Source organism: Hemicordylus capensis, chromosome 2 (assembly GCF_027244095.1).
Source record: "Hemicordylus capensis ecotype Gifberg chromosome 2, rHemCap1.1.pri, whole genome shotgun sequence".
Lineage (NCBI taxonomy): Eukaryota > Metazoa > Chordata > Lepidosauria > Squamata > Cordylidae > Hemicordylus > Hemicordylus capensis.
Genome location: NC_069658.1, coordinates 396161880 through 396189537, shown reverse-complemented (window position 1 = coordinate 396189537; position 27658 = coordinate 396161880). Strand labels below are relative to the sequence as shown.

Here is a 27658-nt window from a genome sequence, read left to right as displayed (position 1 = left end):
TGATACAGATTATCTAGGCCCATTTCAAATTGAGTTTTGAGCGGGCTATGGGGTTGAGACTGCCTTGGTCAGCCTGAAGGATGATCTCCAATTGGCTATCAATAGAGCGAGTATGACTCTGCTGATCCTTTTGGACCTCTTGGTGGCTTTCGATACCATGGTATCCTTCTGGATCGCCTGAGGAGGGTAGGATTAGGTAGCACTGTTTTATAGTGGTTCCATTCCTACCTCTCTGGTAGATTCATGATAGTGTTGCTTGTAGACTGCTTCTCTGCAAAGCAAGAACTAAAGTATGGAGTTCCACGAGACTCCATAATGTTTCCAATGCTCTTTAACCGCTGGGAGAGATCATCAGAAGGTTCGGTGCAGGGTGTTATCAAGGTGCTGATGACACCTAGATCTATTTCTTCATATCAAGCTCATCAGGAAATGGCAAACCTGGAGGTGGTAATGGGCTGGACGAGGGATAACAAACTGAAGGTGGTACTGACTGTCAGGGGGTTGGGACCCGAGAGATGGTTTAGATCTGCCTGTCCTAGATGGGGTTACACTTCCCCTGAAAGATCAGATGTGTAGCTTGGGAGTATTCCTTTATCCAAAACACTCTCTGGTTTCTCAGGTTGAGGCAGTGGCCAGGAGCACATTTTATCAGTTTTGGCTGATACATCAGCTACACCCATTTCTAGAGGTAAATGACCTTAAAACAGTGGTGCATTATAATGGTAAACTCCAGGCTTGACTACTGTAATGCACTCTACTTGGGGCTGCCTTTGTACATAGTTCAGAAACTAAAACTAGTACAGAATGAAGCAGCCAGTCTGGTCTCTTGGACAACCAGAAGGGAACATATAACACGGATTTTAAAAGAATTGCACTGGCTGCTGATATGTTTCTGAGCAAAATACAAAGTGCTGGTTATTAACTATAAAGCCCTCAGCGGCTTGGGTCCAGGGTACTTGAGAGCGCCTTCTTTGTCATGAACCCTGTTGCCTATTGAGATCATCTGGAGAGGTCTGGTTAGGATTGCTGCTGGCTTGTTTGGTGGTGACTTGGAACTGGGCTTTCTCTGTGGCTGCCCTGGCTATTTGCACTATGCTCCCTATCGAAACAAGAGCATCTCCTTCTCTGTTTGCCTTCAAGAAGATCCTCAAGACACACCTGTTTTCTCAGGCTTTAACTGAAATTAATTTTGAACTGTTTAATTTGCTTTTATCTTATGAGATGGTTTTAACTTTTTATTCTGTGAAATGGTTTTAACTGTTTCTACTCTATTTTATATTTGTTCTGTTTTAAATTGTGTACGCTGCCTAAAGAGGCACATATCAGACAGTATATAACTATGATACACACACACACACAGAGTGTCCTGTAACTCAGCAGGACACTAGGGAAAGACCTAAAGGTGACTTGCTACACAAGTGTCCCTTACCTCAGGGTACCTTTCCAGCCCCAGGGAATGCTCCATAAGGCCCAATTCAAGAAGGAAGTGTTTTATATTGCATTGTAGGGCATGGAACTTGAAGGCCAGCCATCTTTAGGACTGCATCTCCAGCAGCATGCCTCATAGTGCGACTGCGAAGTTTTTACCCAGAAAGCACACACCCCCACCCGGTTTGGTCACTCACTTGAATGGTGCTTCAGCTACAGCCTTAGTGAACATGCTGGCAAAGTCACCAAACTCTTTCCAGCTCTCAAGGACTCGAACCTGGATGCCCGTGTGAAGCTGCAGAGCCACTAAGGCCTGGAAGCACAAAGGTGAAAGGTGAGTTAGGCCACTAACTTTTAGAATACAAGAGACTGCCACTAACCAAGTCAGCTCAAGCCACTTCAGGACATGTATGCTGCCTCAACCATTCCCTTTAGATGCAGCCCACTGAATTTTGCACAAGGGTGGGTAACCCAGAATCTATATATCTACACACACACACACACACACACACACACACACACACACACACACACACACACACACACCCTTATACTGAGTGAGACCATTGGTCCATCTAGCTCATTATGGTCTACTCTGACTGGCAGCAGCTCTCCATGGTTTCAGGCAGGAGTGTCTCCCAGCCCTACCTGGAGATGTCAGGGGATGAACTTAGGACCTTCTGCATACAAGCAGATGCTGTACCAGTAAGCTACAGACTCATCCCCTAAGGGATCTTGCAGAAGGCAGTGGTCACACGTAGTCAAATGCAAACCAAGGCAAACCCTGCTTAGCAAAGGGACAATGTATGCCTGCTACCACAAGACCAGCTCTGCACTCCTAAAACTTCTTTTAGACTCCACATTAAGTGTCCAGTGTAGACAAAATATAATGCAGCTTAGCACATACACCACAAGTCTCTGTTCCTGTTTAGATCTCGGATTCCCAACCTTCCTGATTCAGAAACCTGGCTGCTAGCCTTGCTGAAATCAAAGTGTGGCATTCCCGATGGAGAAACAGCAGTTGCTTCTTCATTAGCACAATGCATAAGGCAAGCCAGCCACACTGAAGCTTCCTGTGGGAGTACGTGGGATCAAAGCAGGAGTCGAACTCAGAGGACCAGCCTTGAAACTGTTGTGCTTTGCCAGTTGGCTGCTGGCCTGAACCACAATATCTCCTGGCAGCAATCTTGCCTTCCTACACCAGTTGCAAACCAGAACATGGCTGGATTCTTTGGCCTTTCCCTTCAGCTGTACTCCCCAGTGGTGGTGCAGTTGTACCCCTACGGAAGGCTGAGGCACAATGCCTGGCAGCTGAAGGGTAGAACTCCCTTGAAGAAGTTCTTTTAAAAAGGTAACCAGCTCTGGCTGAGACAGCCAGCTCAAACGAAACAAGCAGCATACTGCTCTGGGCTCACATACCTCTTCCACATCCACCCTGGATAATGCCGGGGGCGAATGGCCCTTTCCTCTCCGGTTCCTTTGTTTGCCCTGCTCCAGTGCCCCGCTACCACTCTGCTGTGGTTTCTTCTGTGACTTGTGCTTGTGAGAACTAAGACGACAAGGAATTCATTTATAACCTATACCAGATCCAGTCCCAGGAGGGGGGAGTGACTGTAAAGAAGGACAGGACAGGAGAGGGGCAAAGTCACCCAGAAACCACATTTGATCCCTCAGCAACCAGTTTTTATATATATATTATATATATATTGATATGCTACTCCAGTCCTGGCACAGTAGGACACAAATGTCCAAATATTACCAAGGGGTTTGCTTGCTTGTTTGCTCCTTTAAAACAAACAACAAATGTACACCATTTTCAGTTCAGTCTGGACATTTTGAGTTCACATCTGGAATATACTTAAGAAAAAATAATGAAGGAGGAATTGAACTGGGACAGAGGTTCGTCTTCCACTAATTTTAAAAATCCAAGCAGATACTTTATGCGGAACACTTAAGCACTTGCCCTTTGAACAAAACACATGCTAAAGAATCCTTTTAAACCCCCTAAGACTGCTCAAGCATTGGTGAATAGGTGTTTCAATGTCATACATGATGCCATAAGTGAACAGTGGACCATAGGAAGCTGCCTTATACAGAGTCAGACCATTGGTCCATCTAGCTAAGTATCATCTACACAAACTGGTAGCAGCTTCTCCAGGGTTGCAGCCTTATCTTGGAGATACCAGGGAGGGAAATTGGAACCTTCTGTATGCAAGTATGCAGCTGGTATTCCCAAAGTGACCCCATCCCCTAAGAGGAATATCTTAGAGGTGAGCCCTGTTATACTGGGTACTGTTCCACAGAACCACGGATAATGGGGCATTATCCCGGGGGGGGGGGGCTGTTAGGTTCTTAGAGGCTGGAAAATCGCCCATAAAATGACAAAATCAGGGGGAAAGGTGAATAAAGTGCCCTACTGTGCACAGGTGTCCAGAAATCCACCCCACAAGTCCCAAATTCCCCATTTTTCACAGAAAAATCATGGGGGGATTAAAAAAAATTAAACAAATGAACCACAAAACAGCTCGTATTGACAAAATGGCAGCCGGAAATGACCTCCAGGGTCATTACCAGCCATCTAAGAACCACAGACATATGGGTTTTAACCCTTTTCTATACATGGATAATGAGACTGAATGTCGATTAGACACCCGCAGATACATGGAACCGCAAATAGCATTGCCACATAAAGCGAGCCTAGTACGCTGCTCACACATGTAGTCTCCCTCTCAAGTGCAACCCGGGAGGATTCTACTTAGCAAAGGTGGCCATGCTTGCTACCACAAAACCAACTCTCCTCCTAGTGCTGTCAGTAGGTGCCCATGACAGATGCACAATCCCCCATTCCAAGGATTGTAGTCCCACTCAGAACTTCTCCCATTTGAGAAGTTCTGCGTGGGACTACAATCCCCAGAAGCCCGTTCAGTCTCCCAGCAGCCACACGGGCTTTCCAGGGAGAGATCTGTCACTCCCTGCCCGCCCTCCCTCCCTCCCCAAACATCGCTGTGCTGCCCCCACGCCAGTCCTGGGCAGCCAGTTAAAGGATCCCTACCAGCAGCGGGCTTGCCCCGCGCTCTAATGCCTCCTTGTAGTGGGGGCCTGTAATTCCAGTGTTGGTATTCCCACTTTTCTGACTTGCACAGGCCTATTGAATCATATAAATATGTGACAGAGTTTCAATGCTAAAGGCTAACATGGTGCCATATCACTGATGTAAATGGGGAGGGAGCAAGGTCTGCCATGAATTCATGGCTTGTGGGCCATCAATTCTAGGGAGAAAATGTCAATAACATATCCAGCTGTGAGAATCTAGAAGCAGAGAGAAGCTACCCAATTCCTGACTGAAAGCAATTACTCATTGCCAGAACTATACTGGGAAAACTGTTTTCAAAAATCCCAGCAATCAAAAGTAATTCTAACCTGAAATATTTTTCTAGTTCAATGACAACCAGCGCCAGTGTTTTCCCAGGGGATATCTTCATGATATTCGCCACAAAGCTCTGCAGGGTCTCAGCAGGTACTTCCTCACTAACCTGGAAAACCCACCAGAAATTAGAAACGATAGCCAAAGCAGAAACTCACTGTCACAGCATGTACAGCAAGACACATGTGTACTCTGGGACCTTTGAAGGAAGGGCTAACCTGTGTGCAAACATGGGAACAATACAAACTGGAGCAAGCTTCTAATGGCTTTAGAATGCACTCCCTATAGAAATAAGAGCCTCCCTGTCTCTGACAGCTTAAAAAAAAACCAAAAAAACCCTCTTAAGATGCATTTATTCATCCAAGCTTTTTAATTAGAATTGTGGTTTTAAACTGTTTTTATATTTTAATTTCTGTTGGTTGTAAACTTGCCAGAGACATAAGTTCAGGGTGGTATACAAATATGCTAAATAAAATACAATTATTATTAAAATAAATAATGCAAAATATTGAGCATTTATTAAAAAGCAATCAAAATACACAATCACATTTGAGGAATCAATACAATAAATCTCTAATTGTTAATTCTAGCAAACGAAATCATGAATGTGACAAATTTGATAGACTACACTCACATGCATGAATATTAACACAGAAAAGCAATGCATTCAATAATAACCACTGAAATTAATGAGGTGGTCATAGTGTTTGGGGAGGCACAACTCCTAGCAAGTCTCCTTGTTAAACTAGCTGCTAGCATACAATGCTATGTGGGAATGGTTCCTGAGACAGATGGGGAATTAACTGACATCGAGGAACAACAAATCAGGGGAACAAGCTGGTTAGAAAAGGAGGAGATAGGCAAAACAAGTTAATACAATGCAGCTGCTTTGGAGGTAGACCAGGTGACTTAAAATCTGCAGCAGCTGCATGCTCTTTGGAAAGTAAGAGGAAAAGCTAGGCTTTGAGAAGAAATGAATGTGAGAGGGCAATTCTCCCGAGTTGGTCACCCCTGCCAACTGGGCAAAGAGGCACCTTTTACGGTGGTGATTCTCTATTTAGCAGGGGGAGAGTAACTGGCCCTATCCACCCCCAGCACAGTACTTCCAGTGACTGTTGCTGGTGTGTGTCTTATGTTTCTTTTTAGAATGTGAGCCCTTTGGGGACAGGGAGCCATCTTATTTTGTTTGTTATCTCTCTTTGTAAACCGCCCTGAGCCATTTTTGGAAGGGCGGTATAGAAATTGAATTATTAATAATAATAATAATAATAATAATAATAATATAACTTAGGTTGTTAGCGGAAGTAGTCAGGAAAGGGATTTTTAGAGAATTTAGTTAGCTTTTGAGTGTAGTTGGAGAAACCTGTTCGCAAATATGGATCTCCAGAATGCTTCCTAAACAGGGAGAGCACATGTATAGTTTTTTGTTCCCAGTGAGACAATAAGGTCATTCTCACAACCAGCTCTACCCAGATAGGGATGCCCTAGCCCAGGTAGAGCCATTTGTGAGAAGCCTGACCCTTCTTGCCTCCCCACCCCGCAACCAGTGTTCTCTCTAATTTTTTTCATCTGTGTGCAGAATGAGTTTTGTTCTGGGCGGCAGTATCAAAGCAGTGTGCGCGTGCATGCATTCAGAGTGGGGCCTTCCTGATTCAGCTTGAGTGGGATGTAAAATTAACTGAGCAGACTTCAAAAAACTTGTGAGCACACGGACATGCGCATGCCTGAGAAGGAATACTGCCCCCAGCCCTTCCTGGCCCTGGGATGAATGGTAGTGAGAATGCCTTCAATGGCTGACTGATCCTGGTGCCTCTTCCTCTGACCACGAAAGTTCATGATCAGAGAAAAACACAAATTAACGAAGACTTGGCCAAGGACTCTAATTTACTGGTAAATACAGGGAAAAGGCAGGAAAAGAGGAAAGGAATGCCTGTCCTCGAGTGGGCAATTACAAGAAGGGGCAATATCTATGTGTCTTGTAGGGGTGTACACAGGCCGTTTGGTACAGCTTGGTCCGGATTCAAACTGAATTGCGGATACGCGAACCTCATCAGCTGTTGAACCGATCAGCGGGGCTGGTCAGTTTGATGAACCAGCTTGAACTGGTTCAAACCAGTTCGTGAGCGAACCATTCGAATTGGTCCGGTTTGCAATTGAACCAGTTCTGCACATCCCTGTTATCTTGCAGCTTGCCTGAGCTGGAACAGTGAGACTGGTGAAGGGGAGCTCCAGGCAGCTAGGTTGAAGTTCCAATTGGGGGGAACCGAGAGACCCCAAAATAATGATTTCAGCTCAGAGCTTCTCAGAACTGGGAATCTCTAGGACTCATCCACAGAGCACACATTTTATCTGGGCTTTGCAATGTGGTGGACGGTCAGGGTACTGTGAATCAGGGTGGCCTCAATCTCTGGGAGCAGAACAACATGGAGATGGATGAATCTGGGATCTGATGAATCTGGGATCTGGATGAATCTGGTACAAAATATTGATTCTAAAGAGGTGGGAGTGGGGGTATTGTACCCTAAAAGCTGATGCAAATGGCTGAGCACATTCCACCTTACTCCTAATTTAGAAAGCAGGAATAACATTACTTTTCTAAGGTGAAAATGCCTTATCTGAGTATCAGAGAGGAGCAGCAATGACATCTTGCAACTTAGCTTATTGTTTTGGGGAGATTCAGATTGGCTGAATCGCCTAAGGGTAGGGATCACTATAGGTGTGAGGCTCACCCTCCGACACTGATTTAATCATGAGGTTCTAGTCCTCAAAGCTAATTCGGTCAGTGATAAGAAATTGCCATCGGTCTTGAGGTAGACTGCTTTGCTGAGGAATTACTTTACTTGTGGTCTACTTGTGGTTTTAATTTCAGTATATGCATACTTGACTTACTGTGTTTTCGCACCAAGTATCCGTGCGTTAACAAAAAGGGGAGGTGTGGAGATCCAACAGAGTGCAGGCTTTCTATTAAATCAACAACACAGATTCTTTCTGCCCCCACTGGTCTGCCCAGTCCTGTCCTGTCCCATCCCAGCCTACTTGACTCATCAGCTCCCCCTGTTTAAAAAGCTCTGGGTGCGGGACCAAGAAGGAGGCAGCTCACCACATCTTGTGGGCTTGGGTGACTCCTGGCAAGCAGCCCTGTATCAGCATCCCCCTTTGGGAGTGGCTGGAAGTTGTGGTTTGAATGTCTCCCAGCAGAAAACCACAAGACTGATGGCGAGACTACATTTCCCATCAACCTTTGCTCTACATTTCCCAACAACCCTTGAGTAACCAGTGGCTGCTATTATGTCCTGTCTGCTTCTTTAAAGAAGAGGAAGGGGCAACAAAATACACAGTACCATATTACTCCTTCTCTCCCACCACCCCTTTTAGGCATGTGCACAAACCATGGTTCAAGCACCATCTGGAATCGGGGATCAGGAGCTTTAAGAAAGAGGAGAGCAGGTCCTTACCTGCTCTCGGCTGCCCCATGAAGCTTCTGGCTGGGGCAGTGCACATCCCAGTTACCCCCGCGTGGCGCCAGCATGCACATGGCATCTGCACATGCACAGGCACCATTTGCATGGTCAGCAACACCACGGAACAGTACCCAGCAGGAAGCTGCATGGGGCAGTGGAGAGCAGGTAAGGACCTGCTCTCTTTTTTCTTAAAGCTCCCGCTCCCCACTCCCAAAAGGTGCTCAAACCACAGTTCGTACACCCCCCAACCCCTTTTCTCACCCCATCTCCCTGCGTCTCTTCCCACCACTGTTTCTCCCCCAGGTGCATCATCCCAGCACTCCATTTCTTCCCCTGCCGCCTCTTCTTGCCACTCCATTTAGCTCCCTGAGGAGAGCAGCTGGGTGCGGGCTTTCCAAATGACTTTGATCAAGGACCCTAAGGAACTGCAGGCTCTAGGCCGGTGTAGGCACTTGCCATGGGTGAGGACTATGCATGGAAATGCGTTATTTGTTGTTGTCCCGGGGTTTCCCCAAGTCATTTGATTTACTCAAAAATTCACGCAGCCCCTTTGTTTTTGGAGAAGGGCAGCGAAAGCCAAACCGTCTCTCACATTCCGCTGCAAAAGGTATTTTTCTCTTTGGTCCCTGGTAATGCTAATGTGGACCTGGAAAGTCCTGGTACTGCCTGGGAGGTCCGGAAGTGTACAGTTTGAGCTGTAAAGGAGGTTACTCCTAACACCAGAGTCTCCAACCAGTATTGTACAGCTCAAATTCTGTCTTGAAACAAACCCACATGCAGGACTGGCGTTTCAGATGCATGCTGTCCCCTGCTAACTGAACAAAGAGGCACCCTTTTAAAGTAGTGATTCTCTTTATATAGCAGAGGGAGAGCAACTGGCCCTATCCATCCCCACAATGCATCCCTCCCGTTGCTTGTTTCTTTTTAAAATTGTGAGCCCTTTGGACACAGGGAGTCATTTTATTTATTTATTCATATCTATCTAAATGCTTTGGGAACTTTTGTTGAAAAGCGGTATATAAATATTGGTCGTATTTGTGTGTACTAACAAAACTTTTCACATTAGAAGCAAAGCATTCGCAAATCTCTGGGCCTCTTTACTGCACAGTGGCAATTAGCATTTTGTAAAAACAGGGTATCAATACTGTTTTTAAAATATGTGGACCTTTTTTTGCCACAAGTCTCCACAAACCTTGCCACAAGCTGCTAGTCGAGCAGTAGTTAGAAGGCACAGTGTTAATGGTCTCACCTGCTTATAGTTATGAATCATGGAGATAAATTCTTCTAGCAGCAGCAGAACTAGGATGTTGGGTTCTTCTACCCAGTTGTCTTCTTCAGCCTTCAGACACAAACATAAATTTAAGTTCCAAGGGAGCACCGTATAAAGAAAACAGCTGTTAACAAAGAAATGAGAGATAGGTACCCTGCTGTGAACTCTCCAGAATGTTTGGTCTAAAAAGAAACCATTAAAATCTTCAAATACAATATACCCAACAGACTGAGTGAACTATGTCAAATTGCTAAATTAATAACTTAGATCAGCATAAGCTACAGAATTTAGATGAAACAGAGATGAACTTCAAAGAACATCCAAATGGATGACTGAAGAATTTGTTTTACAGTTTTGAATTGCTTTGCAAGGACTAGGGCAATATGATGGAAATATTCTATAGTAGACTTCAGAGTCAGAAGTTTTGATGTTCTGGGGCCACTGAAAGGCTTGCAGAGGAATCCTCAGAAAATTCATCTAATATTCCAACAGATCTCAAATTTTTCAAAATCTTCTTTGATGGCAGAATTGCACATTCCACAGGGTTCTAGAAACGAGAGGCCATAATACTTGGGATATTTGCTCAGGCAACATGGAAGACCTTGCTGAGATGTATTAAATTAATTACATGGCACATTTAAAAGCTTTTTGTTTTTGAAAAGAAAAAATGCTCACTAGGGTTATTTAGAGCAACAAGATCACCACTGGGACACGAGTAGCAGTTGACAGCCTGTTACTGTCAGCTCCATGCTAGAAATAGAAAGAAAAGGGGAAGCGTTCAGGAAATGTGCTTCCCTACCTGAGTGAGCCCAGTTTTCCTTCTCCAGGTGATACTGTGGGGAACAACATGGCTCTCAATCACACAGCTACACTCCATGGACTGCAGAGTGGTAAGCACCTGTCCGCCACCATCTACCTGTAAAAGACCTAAGGTGGGGAATGAGATCAGAGGCCCATAGGGAGAGCAGAGGGTTGAGTCTTAGCAAAACCTGGAGTGAAGGGAAAGTACCTGGATCCAGCACTACCTGAATATATTTCAGGCACTCTCCTGGCTTCTGGGCCTTCTGCTGGTTGGCAAGTGCTTTCTTCCTCTCCCTTTCCTGCTCTTGCAGCATTTTCCGAGTTTCTTGGTCTTTTCTCCTCTTCAGGGCAGCCTGGCGGGCTTTGTCAATTTCCTCCTGGCTGCGCTTTTTTTTGGTCTGAAGAGGGAAGGGTCTGAGGCTTATCTCTGCCACCCGGCAGTCACTATTTGGCACTGAGCAGTTAGAGACACAAACTGGAGGTTGGTGCAAAGGCTGATTCATTGAATCCGATGGATCCACTTCTGGGTCACTATCGGACAGCTCCCAGGTATTGGGGGCAGCTCTTCTCTGGGCATCTGGGGCTTTTGGTAGTGAGCCACAATCAGTAGCCTCTTGTTCATCACTTGGCTGGAACTTGTTCCCTCCAGCTGAGTCTTGTTTGCGCAATTCTTGGATTCTAGTAAACAGAACTTCAGTTGTGGCAGGCTTGGCATCCACAAGCTTCCTCTTGAGCCTTTCAACCAAGGGTATAATGTTCTCCTCTTCGCTGTCACTGCTGAGTTCCACCCTGACTTCTGTATGAGCAGCAGCCCCGGTGGGATCTTGCGTAGCGCAGGACTTTTTGCATGCAGGAGATGCAGCAGATGAATCCTCAGAATCTGAGCTGCAGAGCACAACTACTTCATCTCCTCGAAGAGGCTGTGCAGTACCACTTGTTCTGCCAGAAGGCTGCTTGTTTAGGAAATCAAAAGTGGGTAGTGTCTCATCCTCGCTCTCAGCCATCTTTGGGAGCATAGTGTTTAAGTTCTGTGTGATGAGCAGGGTGCAGTGTGACTGGATGACATCTATGGAAAGGAAACACAACAATTAAGATCTCAAGCAGCTGAAAGATCGTGGCACCAAACTCATACTTAGCTATAGGATCAACATTGCTTTGACTCCACAAAAAAACAGTTTTGTGTCACTCGTTTGTCCACCTTGTCCTGTAAAAAGATGCTACCTATTATATTTATTGTATTTACATTTATATAAGCACCTTTTGCCCCCAAGGTGGAGTACAACATTCAAATTTTAAAACAGTCATAAAAACACAATTATGGAATGAATCACTGCAGAACAACAGTTTGCTCTTTGTGTGAGGCAATAGACAGAAAGAAATTTGCCCAGATATATAAACTATTTCCTAGAAGAAGGCCATTTTGAGATAACGAGTGGGAAACATATTCGATGCTCTGCAGCTGCCACTTTCCAGAAGTTCTCATGTCCTCATGGTAGTATTATTAAGATGCTTAACCATGTGGGGCAATGCATGCTCTGCACAGGTATCCCAAATTTTAATACAATGGTGTATTACAATATGCTAGACCAGTCAATTTCATCCAGTCTTCATCCTTCTTTCTAAAAGGCTTATCTTGCATTCTAAGTTCTATCGTAATTTAAACAAACCCTCTTAATTTCCAAACCAATCTCACACCCTCCAACATATTGCCGATGTAAATGGGGATAAACTTGTAGCACTCAGTCATCCTACTATGGATTACTGCTCAAGCCCCCTAACCACATTGCTGATAAGACTCCACCCACTATATGTTGTGCACAGCATAGTGCTTCTTACTGTAGTACACCTACAGTAAGGCACTACCTGTACTACCTATGGATACACTGGAGACTTAATACACTCACCCATCCACTTTGGAAATAAAATTTTATCCTCCTCTAAGGGAGGTGGTTAAATCCTGAAGAATAACTGTAGCAACTCAGATGAAAAAACTGACAAAATAGGGACAAGTGATTCACCAGGGACAAATTCCATAAAATAGGGACTGTCTCCGATAGACAGAGACATCCCTCCCAGGGTCAGCTGGAACCTATGCACTATTAGAAGCCAGAATGCCTTCCAATTTGGAGGTTAGTGTAAAGTAAAGTATGCCGTCGGGCTGGTGTTGATTCCTGGTGACCACATGGCCCTGTGGTTGTCTTGGTAGAATACAGGAGGGATTCACCATTGCCACCTCCTACGCAGTATGAGATGATGCCTTTTTCAGCATCTTCCTATACTGCTGCTGCCCGACATAGATGTTTCCTATAGTCTGGGAAACATACCAGCAGGGATTCGAGCCGGCAACCTCTGGCTTGCTAGTCAAGTTATTTCCCGCTGCACAGTGTACTAGTGACTTTGTACACCAGCTGGGGTGGTGTTGAGAGAGGAGAGGGGAGGGGAGCTGGTGGTCCTGTGGTAGCAAGCATAAGCAGAGTCTGCTTGGGTTTGCATTTGGATGGGTGACTCCACACGAACGCTGTAAGATACACTCCTTAGGGCATGGCTGCTCAGCTTCAGCCTTCCAACAGATGTTGGCCTACAGCTTCCATAATCTCTGGTTACTGGCCAGTGCAGCTGGGGATAATGGGGGTTGTAGTCCAAAAACAGCTGGGGCTGTTGAGCAGGCCTGCCCTAGGGGATGGGGCCACAGCTCACTGGAAGAGCATCTGCATGAGTCACTCCCTGACCTTGGCTCTCAGACTACAGGCAGGGCTGGGAGAGACTCCTGCCTGGAACCTTAGAAGCCACTGCCAGGCAATAGTGTGCTGGATGGACCAATGGTCTGACTCAGTACAAGGCAGCTTCCCATGAGAGGAAGCCAATACTCCCAGAGGGAATCCTATGGAGAACCGAGCCTGCTGTGTGGGGGGCAGAGCTTGAGTTGTTCCAGGGCTCACCAGGTCTCTGCCCTGGAACCGGCTTCCCATGCAACAGCTGCATCTCAGGGTATGTGAAGTAATGCACATATGACTTCTGCCTCTGCCTGGAAGCTGCCTTTGCCTGGACTTCTGCCTCTGCCTAGAGGAGAGCTGGTCTTGTGGTAGCAAGCATGACTTGTCCCCAGAGCTAAGCAGAGTCTGCCCTGGTTGCATCTGAATGGGAGACTTGATGTGTGAGCACTGTAAGATATCCCCCTCAGGGGATGAAGCAGCAGTGGGAAGAGAGCAGAAGGTTCCAAGTTCCCTCCCTGGCAGCTTCTCCAGGATAGGGCAGAGAGAGATTCCTGCCTGCAACCTTGGAGAAGCCGCTGCCAGTCTGTGAAGACAATACTGAGCTAGATAGACCAATGGTCTGACTCAGTATATGGCAGTTTCCTATGTTCCTAAGCTGTCTCTGAGCATGCTCAGAGTGCCCTCCTCCATCCACTCTGAGTCCAAACCACTCACTTGTTGGAAATAAGGAAGAGGGCTTCCATCATGGCAGTTAGCACTGGCGGCTTCCGGACATTCTTGAGCCCCAGGTAGGGACGTTGGACTCTACCCTACAAGGACCCCAGCGCTCTCACCCACCTCCATGAATGCACACTCGTTCTCTCTCGCTCTCTCTCATCCGTCAAGGAGGGAGCCCCTCGCTCCAAAACCCAGACGCCGCGGCGGCGGCTGCAGCAGCATCCATTCAAACCCGCGCTGCTGCCCCCGGATCCGGAAGCCGAGCGGAGCCGCAGCGAGCGAGGGAAGGTCAAATGGCGGCGCTGGTCGGCAGCAAGCTCTTTCCCGTGGCTGCGGCAGCCAGCAGCGGGCAGTGTGAGTTGGAGCGCGCGGAATGGCGGGAACCTGGGTAGTGCTCCGCCCCGGGCTGGGAGAGAGACCTCGGGGAACGGGGGGTCTCGGCGGCAGGATGCAGCTGCTGCGGGGGGCGAAGAGCGAAGCGTGCCCTGCCTTAGCTAGACCTGAATGAGCAGAGGGTAGAGTGGTCAGTTCTGGTTGAAGCTGTTCCTGGAGACTTTTCCCCATGCCAGTACTTATTCTCATAATATTAAGGTATAGAAAGTTTCCAAAAAAATATTATGAATATTTCCATAATAGTAAGGTATAGAAAATTTTTGCTTTCGATAGCGACCTTGACCTTGCTGATTCCTGGAGGCTCCAGTCAATCAGCCCCGTTTTTACAGCCCCGTTTCCAACGACCGCCACTAAAACAGCTAATCGTCTGGTCCCATGTATGTTTACTCCGAAGTAAGTGTGTACAGGGGAGTGTTGCCCAAGCAGCCCGATCCTATATAGAGTGAAGCACACTTTGGGTTTGCCTAGCTTTATAGGATCAGGCATGCACTAGGGAAAGAATTCACCCATGAAGAACGGGTGAGACGTCCCATCTTTTTCCTGTTTGTGAGTAGGACATAAGGGATATCCACATGTGCAATGTACACGCATACTGGTGTCTGTAAGTATGTACACATTTTCAGTGAATGACTATATGTGCATTCATTTTAAAAGATAATATGGGGAGTGAATCCATCAAAAATGCTGAGTATATATATGCATTAAACATATGTGAATAACTGAATGCATGTAGGGCTAGTTGGGATGATAGATATGGACCAATCCCATTCACATGCTGTAAAGGATGTAGGAATGCCCATCCTACAGACTCATAATGACATGAGGTCTGTTCATCCAAACCACCCTTCACATTCTATTTAGTTTAAACCACTTGTGAGGAACCCCACTGTGCCATTTTGAGTCTGTCAGACAGTGCATGTGGCGGGGTGAACATGGGCAGGGCTGATTCGGACGTATCCTCCAAATTGGCCTCTACAACTCAGCAATCATGCATACACTGCACATGGATTGTACATGTGTTGACTGTTCCATGTGCTTACAGCTGGATGGCATGAAAGGCTAAATAATTCAAATTACGTGAGCTTCAGCCCAGTCTGAACCAAGTCTTATTCATTTCAGTGGAGCTTATTTCCAAGAAAGTCTGTTGAGAATTTGCAGCCTTTGAGTGTCTGTCCATACTTAGGGTTGCTCAGCAGGGAACAGGTATGCCTTTTACACACTTTTAACGAACCTGTAAGAAACAGTGTAGGTTCCAGGCAAGGAATAGATTGACAATAGATTCGGAGGAGGGCGCTATATAGAAAGTTGAAAATTGAGGTTTGGCCTCAGGGGATGCTGAATGTGATGATTGTATCGAAATAAGGACAAAGAATCAGTCTGGGAACAAGGTCTGATTCTATGGTTTGAGAAACACCCGTGAAGCTTGCTGTGCAAAAATGTGAGGAAGCCTTGAAGTGAGATTCATTTCAGGATGATGGGATGTGCAAGACTTTGAGATACTTTGCTCCCTTCCCACTTGCAGCTCCACCAACTCCTTGCATCTCCTTACCAGTACCCAAAGCAATCCAATGCAGCTGGCCCCCAAGGGTGGTAGAGGACAGAGTTATCAAAACAGCACAAAACCTTAGCACTGTCATTGGACCTGGATTTATTAGATCCAGTATAAGTCCCAATTTGGGTCTTATACTGTACTCAGATTCATACAGAAGAAAACATTTGCACCAGTGCCACTTTTTCTGGTGGGAATCAGGGAGATGCACCTACTGAAACTCCTTGTTCTACACAACAGCAGTTAAAGACATGAGAGCCTGCATCAGATCTGGCAACCCTACAGTAGTGGTGTGCACGGAACTGGCACCTGCCGGTTTAAAGGTGGCGGGGATCTCTTTAAGGACAGGAGAGGGTGTTCTTACCCCTCCCGTTGCATTTCCCCCACTGGCACTGCATTTTAAAACAGTTCGGTGGGGCGGCAGCATACCTCCTTGCCGCCCCTGTGCCTTCTTGGACTAGAAGTGACTGGAAGTTGCCACTGCATGTGCACATGCTGTGACATGTGAGCGTGATATGCGCACGCACAGCAGCAGCTTATGGTCTGAGGAGGCACCGGGCGGCAAGGAGGTACACTGCCACCCTGCTGAACTGTTTTAAAATGCAGCGCCGGCAAGGGAAATGCAGCAGGAAGGGTGAGAACACCCTCCACCATCCTTAAAGAGATTCTCCCACCTTTAAACTAGCTGAACTGCCAGTCTTTCAAACCGGTTCGGAGACCCATAAAGGGCCCCCGAACCGGTTCTGTGCACAACTCGAGCCTACAGGTCGCTTTTGGATGCATGTCATGAACACCCCAGCTTAGCCCTGGTGGTTTTGCAGCACTGCTCCTGTGCCCTCTGACTGAAGGCTGGCCCTTCTTCAGGAAGGCAGACTGAGGAGACCATACAGCCCTTTCCCTGAGCTGATGCACTTCCTCCTTCAGATGTGACTTTTGAATGAGGATTCTGCCCTTGAGAATGAATCTGGGTTGCATTTCTGCCAGCTGAAAGCATCCATGCATAAAATCTTCTATTTTGAATAAAAGATCAGTGGTCTGTTCACACCTTCATCAATGTGTGCATATCACGATGCAATTGAGCAGCAGGACAGTGCCATGTGCCTCCCCTCCATGCATCTACGGTCCATCTCAATACAACACATGCACATTCATTCCACTGGACATATGTTGGCACCCATCAGAATTGGGAGTGGAGGGATGCTTGTATGTACACAAGATGCATGTGCCAGAATATATGTAGTTATGGCTCATTTAAACTATATGTTAATACACAAAGGCCAGATGCTCAAGGAGGTGGGGTGGGCAGGCTGGACCCTACTGCCCCACTGTGCATTCAGAATACACATATTTGCAAATATGTGAAGGGACTGAAGCCATTTTCAGGTAAGGTGCCTTACTTCCTTTGCCCTGCTGTTTCTCTAGGACTTATAGTTCATGTTTCACAGTAATGTTCCTTTGTAACGATTCTCTTTCCTAATCCTTTAATGTGACTCCCTATGTATGCATGGAAAATTGAGATCAAATTAATCCTGTGTTTTAAATTTGCTTCAGGAAATTAGATTTGTGCTGCAGCTGTTCTTTAACAACATGGTAGTTAAGCGACTGAATGGAGAGCTTTAGAAGCGGAAAGGAAATGGCTGCTAATTGTATGCAAAAGAATTAAATGAAGTCCCACAGTACAAAGTTCAAAGCAGTATCAGTATTCTCGATTTGAAAAAGGCGTATGCATTTATTGACAATATGTGTTTATATGAGAAAGATTTTAGGAAACAAAGAACCATCTTTTATTCCAAATATGGGTAAACACAAACAGTTAAATACAAACTTTAGTCAGCTGCTTTGCTCCTTTGGAAAACCTATAAGAACATGAGGCTGAGCAGATATTTGAATTGAAGACTGCTGGCCCACAGTTTATGCTCTTTGTCACTGTTTAAGTCAGCTCTCTCTTCACTTCCTAAGGTAATAATATCATTAGTGGCCGGTATGATGTGCAGTCTCCTGTTGATGATAAGGACAAGGGGTGTGCACAAAACAGACTTTGCATTTTGTTCCGAGCTCAAAACCAAACACAGATGGCCAAAATGTTTCATCAAAACAGCAGTCTAACTGGTAGTTTTGATGAAACAAAACTCGAAACGTTTTGAGTGTTTTGGCCATAGGGAACAATTTGAAAATTTGAAACACCCCATTGTCCCCCGTGGATAGATCCTAAGGACACCAAAGTAGGCTGGATGGTAGGGCATGATGGGTGCTACCTACCACCCAGCCCTCAAAAATGGGCAAGCAGGTGATTTTTAATAAATGTTTAACCTTACCCCAAAAGAAGCCCAGTAGGATCCTATGGGGTTTTGGGGGAAGGTTAACAATTTGTCTGCTTGCCCATTTCTTTTGTGGGTTAGGTGGTAGGGAGCACCCATCATGCCCTACCACACAACCCACTTTGGTGTCCGTAGGAGCTACCCATGGGGAGCAATGGGGTGTTTTGAGTTTCCCCATTGTTCTCTATGGCTGGAACAAGCTGCACTCACAGAGTACACACAAGTTTTGCATTGCAATTTGCATTTTGGAACCCTGCCTTGAAAAACACGGCAGAAGCACACTTTAGAAGGGAATCTGTAGCTCCCAACACAGAACACACATTTCAAACACAGTCCAAAAATGGCCAAAAAAGAATCACTGACCCAGCATCCACTGCCAGTCATGTTGCCTGTGCTGCAGTAGCATCATTGGCACAAGTTGTCCTGTCACACACAATTATGACTCCTTACTTCCTAGCATTGCAACAGCTGCCACAGCAGTACCCTTAGCAGCAAGCATAGCCATAAGCTCAACTAGAGCAACTTCAGCCACATTTTGACTGAGTACACCTTGCAATGCACACTGCAGTGCAGAGCAAAACAGTGAGTGAAGCACTAATTAGTCTCAAGGCTAGACATGGAGCTCATCGCAGCAATCACCAACAAATATTACACAGAGAGAGAGAGAGTTGCCACTGTCCATTTCTCGCTACAACACTATCTCACAAACAAAACAAATCACAACTTAAGTTCTGTCATTGTCAATCTGAGATCTAGCAAAACCAGATAGTTACAGCAGCAATAGCACAGCATATTATACTTGGTGCTGAGAAAACTACAAAATCAAACCTCCTTTGATTCCTTCCACCTCTCCTGATGTATTCCCTTCAAGAGAGGCACACTATAAGGGCTCTTCCTGCCTCCCAGTCCCTTTGAGTACATTTTGAACTTTGCTCCTTTTGTGTTTCCACCCTCCCTCCCCCCAGCCAATGGGAGCACAGTTGCCCATGTCAACTTTTGATTTTGTATAACAAGCCAACCAAGAAGTAAGGAGCTCACAAGCTGATCGGAAGCCAGTGCCAGAAAACCAATCAGCAAAGGAAGAACAGACTTCCAAAATAGCACTAGAAATGTCCAAATGTTTCTACTCGATACAGTGGTGTTGTTTTCCAAGCTTGAACCAGGCCCTTTATTGTTGTTGTTGTTATTAATTCAATTTCTATACCGCCCTTCCAAAAATGGCTCAGGGAGGTTTACACAGAGAAATAATAAATAAGATGGATCCCTGTCCCCAAAGGGCTCACATTCTAAAAAAAACACAACACAAGATAGACACCAGCAACAGTCACTGGAGGTACTGTGCTGGGGGTGGAAAGGGCCAGTTACTCTCCCCCTGCTCAATAAAGAGAATCGCCACGGTAAAAGGTGCCTCTTTGCCCAGTTGGCAGGGGAATCTGTACTCTGAACTTACTTCAGCACCACAAATTAGAGCACAACTACAGCAACGTAACATCTTTATTTAAAGGGCATTTTGTTTTGAGCTTGCAATGCTGGAAACGGCCCATTTCAAATCGAAATGTTTCAACGTCAAGACGTTTTGCACATCCTTAGTAGGACCCTGTTAGGGTTGCCTTTGAAGTTGCGCTGCAGCATTGATGGGTCCTTACGGTTGACAGAAGACGGCACATAACGTTAGCCAATGTTAGGCAGAAGTGATACTTTATTCTTAGTTCAACTCCTGTTCAGTTCTGAATTGTTTTTGTCTCTTTTCTCTTCTCCTCACCTTTTATTCAGTTTTGACTGTTTCCCCCATGAGCGCAGTTGTGGCGAGGTTTGCCTCAAAGAAGTCTGGAGGCAGCTCCAAAAATCTGGGGGGTAAAAGTCCTGGGAAATGCTACGGCTTTAAAAAAACGGATGGTAAGTTGGAGTGAGTGGAAAGTAGTTTGGGGTCTACTAGGAACATAGGAATCTGCCTTTATCCTGAGTCAGACTATGGGTCCATCTAGCTCAGTTTTGTCTACACAGAATAGCAATGGCTTCTCCAGTGTTTCAGGAAGAAGTCTTTCCCAGCCCTGCCTGGGGGGCACCAGGGATTGAACCTGGGACCTTCTGCATGCAGAGCAGATGCTCTTCTGCTGAGCTGCCACTCCGTCTCATAAATTTGCTGGTAGATCTTAAAGTTCAGTTCCAACACTGAGGATTCAGACCACAGCATCTCAGTTTGGGGTGGTTTTCTTGCCTATTGGCTTAACATTGAACTGGAACAGAAACTATCTCACTGGAGGAAGTCCAAGCATTCTGGGCTGGTCGTATTTGAATTAGTCATAGAAAAATCATAACTGGTGACCGGCCATACTTTTGGATATATTGTATTCCAAACGCAGGTAACACTGTTCTGGAAGGGCATGGCTGGCAGTGCAATGGGTTGCATGTTTACCCTGTATTTACGCACCCCGGGTCAGAATTTATGCCATGATTCAGGATGAGGATTCATATGCAGGCTGTTCCTGTGTCTGATTCGTGCAGTACAGTTTACCCCTGAGCCACTTATTTTGCACTGACTATGCTCTCCAAATACTAGCTGATGTATTGTGCAAGGGTACATCAGCCCAGTAGCGGTGCATGCACACAAGTTATGAAAGTGTCTTTACACAAGCGTAAGCCCACTGAAAATAATGGGCTTGCTCCTGTGTAACATCATTCACATACTTTTTGCAATCGCACAACTTGTGTGCAGGCAACATTACTGGGCTAACGTACCCCGGCTTGATATATCAGCCACTATTTTGCACCTGGCTCCTGTGGATGGACTTTGGGATTCTAGTGAAAAACAAGGCAGAAGGCCTGGAGTCTGTCCAGCCCTGTAGAAAGTCACCTGCACCTTTTGCAGCTTCTATCAAGTCTAATTTTCTTGCTCTTTGTTAGTTTTAATCATTCAGGTGCCTTTTTAAGAGGTTGGATATTATAAGTGTGTGTTCTGACACTGACCAGCAGGTGGCAGGAGCAAGTTAGCCAAATGAACACAGCGGAGCACAGTGCTGCTAATTAAAACATGCTAGATTCTGGAAAAGCCTTGATAAGCTGTACAGCTTGACTGTGTTATTTACCATGCTCACATTATTCTGTAAGCACTATGTACATTGATGGTACTAGATCATTTCTTCTAATAGCAAACTGGGTGCCCCCCAGCAGAATAGTGAAGCAGGACTACCAACAAGCCAGCCAGGGATTTCTTTGCACTTGGGGGATTCTCCAGGTATGCAGAAGGATATTACTTTGTTGGGTTGTTCTAAGTGTGTGTGTGTGTAAGTGTAATTATTTTTTAAAAGTTAAAGGGAATGTTCCCAGACAGCAGCCATCTCAAACAGTGAGCCCCAGCTCCCATAAGTGTTCTAGTTAGGGGCTGCACAGCTGGTCCTGAAACTGATCCCCTCCTTTCTATGATGCTCAGGTTCAGGGCTCACTGTGCCAGAGCACAGATCTCAAGAAGCTTGTAAATGTATGAGACTACATATTTTATTGAAACCCACTGTGTTTTGGCCAAAAAGGCCCTTTGCAGGGGCACGTATGCTGTTTAAAAATCATGCAAGAGATCTCTGTGAAAAGTACTGCTTTCTTGCTTGACGTTTCCTTCAATTAATACACACACACACACACACACACACACACACACACACACACACACACTGAAGGGAGGGAGGGCTTAACCTCTCTCTCCCTATACTGTCCTGCTTGTGTTGTGGCTAGATGAGCAGCTTTTTATGCAGCCAACCCCAAACCCCAGCCCCCACATAGCACTGTTTCAGGCCTGGCAGTGCAATATGGGACAAGGAAGTTTTAAGCCCCTCTGCCCCCACCCCCCATGCTTTACCATGCAGGTTGGTGACCGCTCTGCGATCCACTCCCCACCCCAACTGATTCAGAAGAGGGGAGGCTCAGCGGATTGCCATGGGGACTAATGTGCTGAATTGCTATGGATAAGCCAAACAGGGCATTTTCCACTTTTCCTTTGAGAATATGAGAGGCTAGTCCTGCACCAGATTCTGCACTATGTGATGGATGCAGAGAATATATAAAAAATTAGATTATGAGCTAGGAAACGGAGAATTTCAGTAGGCTTATATCTGGAAATCTGTGAAGAGAACACCTTTGAGCATGTGCAAAATGCCTCTTTCTTTCCAGTGTGCAGCCACATTCAACCAGGTTTGTGCACATGAGATCAGAGAAAGGACACCCAAGGCTTGTAGGAGTTCAGAAAATGACCTGTTTCTTGATTTCATATGCTCTTGAATAATCTGTTACGGCTATTCCTTCATATGAAAGAATGTGGTAGAAGGCTAGTTCTTGCTTCATGGAGCAATTCCTGTTCAACTTGCGCACACATATGAGGGAAGGTTTTTATTTTTTATTTCTGTTCCTAACTTTGACCACCTTCTTTGCAGGGAAATTTGTTCACTCAGGCAACATATTGGCAACACAGAGAGTGATTCGCTGGCACCCAGGGGCTCAAGTAAGTTTTTCTCTTTTGACATTACCAAGAGTACTTAATTGAGACTTTGATTGCTCCAACTTTATCAAAGTATTTTCTCTCCTTAATTTTGTTCTGCAGTATCCTGAAATTGGCAGTGTTTTGTTAACCAGCTTCCCTGAGTTGCATCTAAGAGTTCATCTAAACTGCTGTCATTGGACTAATAACCAAAATTGCTTTGTCTCCAAGATCCCTCTTCTCTCTCCTGGACAGGAATAACTTTATATTCCAGTTCAGACATAAGAGGCAGCCATGTTTTCCTCCTGTGAGAACAGCAAATTTTAGGGATGTGCACAAAAAATTATCGGTTCCGGCGGGGGTAGGGCTTTAAGGGCGGGGGAGAGTGTACTCACACCCCCCCCGCCGCGTTTCCCCTGCCGGCGCTCTCCGAATTTTAAGCCCCTCGGGGCGGCAGCATTCCTCCCTGCCGCCCCGTTCCCCCCGTCGGCCGAAAGTGGCCGGAAGTCCCGTGCGCCCCTCGTGCGCCCGCCCGCCCACCGTGCGCGCACGTGCTCGGGACTTCCAGCCGACGGGGGGAACGGGGAGGCAGGGAGGAACACTGCCGCCCCGAGGGGCTTAAAATTCGGAGAGCGCCGGCAGGGGAAACGCAGCGGGGGGGGGTGAGTACACTCTCCCCCACCCTTAAAGCCCTACCCCCGCTGTCGCCAAATCCGCCCCCACACCCAAAACGTTTCGGCGGCCTTTTCAATGGCCGCCGAAACGTTTCAGGCACAAGCCTAGCAAATTTCTTACCTGTAATAGTAGTTCTTCTGCGTGGTCACTGTACCTCATACAAGCTTTGCTACATTTCTGGTGGTAACCCTGCCCGCTAGCCTTCTTCTGCGTGATCCCCACCGCACATTAAGGTCATCTGAGGAGGTTTGTCTCCAGTTATCACCAGCTCGTCTGGTGGCGACTCAGAGGCGGGCCTTCTCTGTAGCTGCTCTGGGGCTGTGGAATGCGCTCCCTGCGGAAATCCACAGTTTGAATTCTCTATTAGTCTTCAGGAGAGCCCTTAAAACGTATTTGTTTGGCCGGGCTTTCCAGGGTTTTTAAATCTGTTTTAATATTTTAACCCAATTTTGGGGCTTTTAATCACTGTAATTGTTTAATTGTTGTTTTAAAATGTTTTTAATTTGTTTTAGCTCTTTATTGTTTTAGTGGTTTGTTTTAATTTGTAAACCGCCCTGAGCCATTTTGGAAGGGCGGTATATAAATCCAATAAATAAATAATAGCCCTACATGACAGTGAGGCTATCTCCCCCTATTCAGTTCTTCATTGTCCACTGCACGACCTGCATCGCTTAGACTCGGAGAACTTGTTCTAGCTTGCTAAATGCTATTCTATTTCTATATTGTATTTCTCCTGAGGGTTTTTCTTTTCTCTATCTCTGCCTCTTCTAGTATCACTTCTGGCTTTCATGTTACTGTTTTGGTTTAACTGGTCCCTCCCCACCCCCCTCAGTTCTTCCCTCCATCATTACCCCTGTTTATGGGGACTAAATTCATGTTTAAAAAGTGCACAAATTGTGGCGCTAAAATTCCCTCTATGGGATGGCCATTAGTTCTGCTTACAGTGCCTCGGAGAATCACACTTAGTTCAGCAGTGCGTCTTTTGCCTAAAGGTTACCAGACAAGTGAGGCGTAGCTGGGCTTCCCACCTTTGAGCTCTACTCTGGGAAAGGACGCTTTTGGGTCAATTGTGATGGCTTCCGTACCTCCTACCACTGCTTCAATTACAAGCCAGTCACAGATCAAAAAGGGAAATACGTGAAAACAAAAATACTGCAAATGAAAAAACTGTGTGAAAAGAAGAAAAATGCAGTGGAACACTAATAAAATATATTAGAACATATTAAACTTGCTCAAAATGGATTTTATGGATTCTAAGTCACAAAAAATAATATAGAATATCAATACACCTGCTATAAATATAACTATAAACAAAAATATATATATGAAAGTATAAACAATAATAATGCAAAAACTATATTAAAGCTATACATAAACAATGATGAGTATTCCAGTATCCAAAGAATAAAAGTCCATAATTAGGTGGAAAAATCCATCTGTTGTTGGAGGAAGCTTCTCCTTTTACATCATTGCATCTCCAAGAGTTCATCTTCATCTATTCATGGTACATTTGTGATGGGCTTCACTGCTTTCAACTTTCCTCCAACAACGATGGATTTTTCCACTTAATTATGGACTTTTATTCTTTGGATTCTTTGGATACTGGAATACTCATCATTGTTTATGTATAACTTTAATATAGTTTTTGCATTATTATTGTTTATACTTTCATATATATTTTGTTTATAGTTATATTTATGGTAAGTGTATTGATATTCCATGTTATTCTTTGTGACTTAGAATCCATAAAATCTATTTTGAGCAAGTTTAATATGTTCTAATATGTTTTATTAGTGTTCCACTGTATTTTTCTTCTTTTCACACGGTTTTTTCATTTGCGGTATTTCAGTTACAAGCCAGGCAGCCACTCAGACAACCATGCCCATAAACCAGGAGATGGGGGCTTTGGTTCCGTGTCCCTTGGGACCGGAAACAAATCCAAGCACACCAATGCAGCTCCAAGTGACCCTGAGCACCTCTTCCACAGGTGTACCAGATCCGGCAGGGTCTAAAATGGGTCAGGCAGGGAAGGAGCTTTAAAAGACCAAGTAACAGGCTGTCATGGAGGAACCTCCGAAAAAGAAAAAGCAGACCATTCCAGTGGAAACTCCTCAGGGGATTGCTTCAGGGTCCCTGGAGAGTTTGTAAGCTGTGGACTTGTATGCACTCACTGCCGTGCTTGTAGAAGTGTGTTTACTTTCAGTGTGAAGTTCATCAGAGTTCCATGTTACACATGAACCCTGAAAATTCTGTTTTTCTTCAAACCATGGTTAAAGGAAACAAATGAGGATCAAACTGTGGTTTCAGATCATGGTTTGCTCCTTAACTGTGGCTTGAAGTAAATCATAGTTTCCCAAGTTTCTGTGTAATATGCAATTCTGGTTTAATTTCAAACTGGATGTTAATGCTCTCCCTCTCTCAATGTAAGTGCTATTGCTATTGCTCTCCTCTTCTCATGCACAAAAGAGCAGGAGAGAAGAGGATGAAGCACAGAAGCCTGAGGCTTACAGAGGGTTCATTCTTGTAGCAGGAAACAGTTTTATTTATTTTATTTTATTTTTCCCCCATCTGTGTGCCAAATAAGTTTTGTTCTGGGCAGCAGTATCGAAGCAGTGTGTGCACACGTGCATTCAGAATGTAGCCCTCCTTATTCAACCTGAGTGGGATCTAAAAGTAACTGAGTGGACATTAAAAAAAACTTGTGTGCATGCACACACCTTAGAGGGAACACTGGCAGGAAACCATGGTTCCCTGTTTACATCTGAACCAAGCCTCTGTGTCTTGATTGGTATGGTATTAAAGCTCATAGGGAGCTGGTCGTGTTGACAAGAAATTGGAGTCCCTTGTCTCATTATAGTTTCAAAGCCTTTGAACAGCCCTTGAATCTGAAAGAAAAGCTTTGTAGTCATGTATTAAATGTAGTTTGGATTCAACTTCATGTATATATTTGAAACAATGCACAGTCACAAATCTAGAAGAAGGCGGGTATAATAGTTATGTGACATTGATGCAGGGCAATTGGAATGTGAGAGCACACTTCAGTGTACCAGTTGAATTCAAGATTATAGGTTCAGGGAACCAACATAAGCTAAAAGAGGAGTTTGGTTTTATGTTACTCTTTAGTACAACTTTTTTCATCAATATTTCTTTCTAACAAAAAGAGATCTCTATCTATACAGAGCACCTAAACTGTTACTCTGGAAATACCTGGGGAAATAGTGTCACATATATAGTTCTAAATCAGGCCTGATGAAGCCAAACCCAGACCCTGTTCTTCAAGCAGTGAAGAGTCAAATGACTTTGACCCATCAGTAGGTGTTAGTTGTTTCCCTTAGGTGACATGATGGTCAGTTGTTACAGACATTTAATCTTGGGATGAGATTTGGCCAACCTCTTAGTACAGTTGTGTGTGCGCAAGCGTGTGTGTGTAAGTAATTCAGTGGACTGAGCAATCAACTGATACTTTCACAAATGCAGGACAAGGCAGGGAGATGATCTAACAGTACAGAGGAGAGACAACATCAATTCAATAACTCCTATGGTGGTAGTGGGGCCTTGTATGGAGATTTAGGGCTGTCATTGTATGCCAACATTTCCTACAACAACGGCTATTGTTTATATACTGCTTTTCAACAAAGGCTCTCAAAGTGGTTTACATAGAAAAATAAATAAATAATAAATAAGATGGTGCCCTGTCCTGAAAGGGCTCTCCAGCTGAAAAGAAACAAAAGGTAGACACTATCCACAGCCACTGGAAGGATGCCGTGCTGGTGTTAGTTAAGGGCAGTTGCTCTCTCTCTGCTTAATATAAGAGATCCACCACTTTACAAGGTGCCTCTTCATTCATATAGCTTCCACTTCCTGCCTTAAGGGCTGTGATGTGGCTAACATTACTTACCTCCCTCTGTGCAAAAAAGACGGAGGGGCAAACATGCACTATTCGATGTGCGCTCTCTGATCCAGCTGTTTCCTTTCCCCATTTTAATGCTCATCCTATCCATTTATACCAGGTGGGGATGGGCCGCAATAAGTGGCTGTATGCTCTGGAAGATGGAATTGTGCGATACACCAAGGAAGTCTACGTGCCGCGTCCCCGCAGCAAAGAAAGCCAGGAAGTGATCTGTCAGTTACCCAAAGGAGCTGTGCTGTACAAAACCTTTATCAACGTTGTCCCAATTGAGGAGGTGGGGAGTTTCAAGTTGGTCAACATGCTCTGAGACTCTTGATGCCCTGCAAGGAACGGCTCAGATGGGAGTTCATATCAGCGAGGACAATGATGAAAGACTCCTTTGGCTCTGAATGACTTTTGTTCACTTACCTTATATCAGCTGACATTTGGGAGCAAGGCAACACTTGGAACACCCATAGTCATCTATACTGAGAGATACTCCAGGCACCTCTAATGCGTTATCAGTGAAATAAATACGATTATTTCCAAAAGCA

At 45.3% G+C, this 27658-nt stretch overlaps 2 protein-coding genes across 5 annotated transcripts in view; one reads left to right on the top strand and one right to left on the bottom strand.

The window, feature by feature from the left end:
- The window catches only part of EME1 (essential meiotic structure-specific endonuclease 1), a 19785-nt gene extending 5588 nt beyond the window's left edge, over positions 1-14197 (bottom strand). Inside the window, exons 1-7 of one of the 3 annotated variants that reach the window (XM_053302655.1) lie at positions 13936-14197; positions 10593-11450; positions 10383-10510; positions 9563-9652; positions 4849-4961; positions 2848-2977; positions 1626-1741 (exon numbers count right to left, since the gene is read on the bottom strand). In XM_053302655.1, coding sequence (XP_053158630.1) covers positions 1626-1741; positions 2848-2977; positions 4849-4961; positions 9563-9652; positions 10383-10510; positions 10593-11450; positions 13936-13975 — 1475 coding nt within the window. In that variant the 5' untranslated portion in view covers positions 13976-14197. Of the gene's footprint in view, positions 1-1625; positions 1742-2847; positions 2978-4848; positions 4962-9562; positions 9653-10382; positions 10511-10592; positions 11451-13812 lie in introns of all 3 variants that reach the window. The other 2 variants (XM_053302654.1, XM_053302653.1) reach the window with 2 other exon arrangements.
- On the top strand, positions 14020-27658 carry MRPL27 (mitochondrial ribosomal protein L27). Of its 2 annotated transcripts, none has more exons than XM_053302667.1 (4): positions 14020-14169; positions 19849-19971; positions 22497-22564; positions 27226-27658. In XM_053302667.1, the coding sequence occupies exons 1-4, from the start codon at positions 14109-14111 to the stop codon at positions 27430-27432; spliced, it is 459 nt and encodes a 152-aa protein (XP_053158642.1). In that variant the 5' UTR covers positions 14020-14108; the 3' UTR covers positions 27433-27658. The 2 variants fall into 2 exon arrangements, with proteins under 2 accessions (XP_053158642.1, XP_053158643.1); XM_053302668.1 differs by lacking the exon at positions 14020-14169 and adding an exon at positions 14246-14406.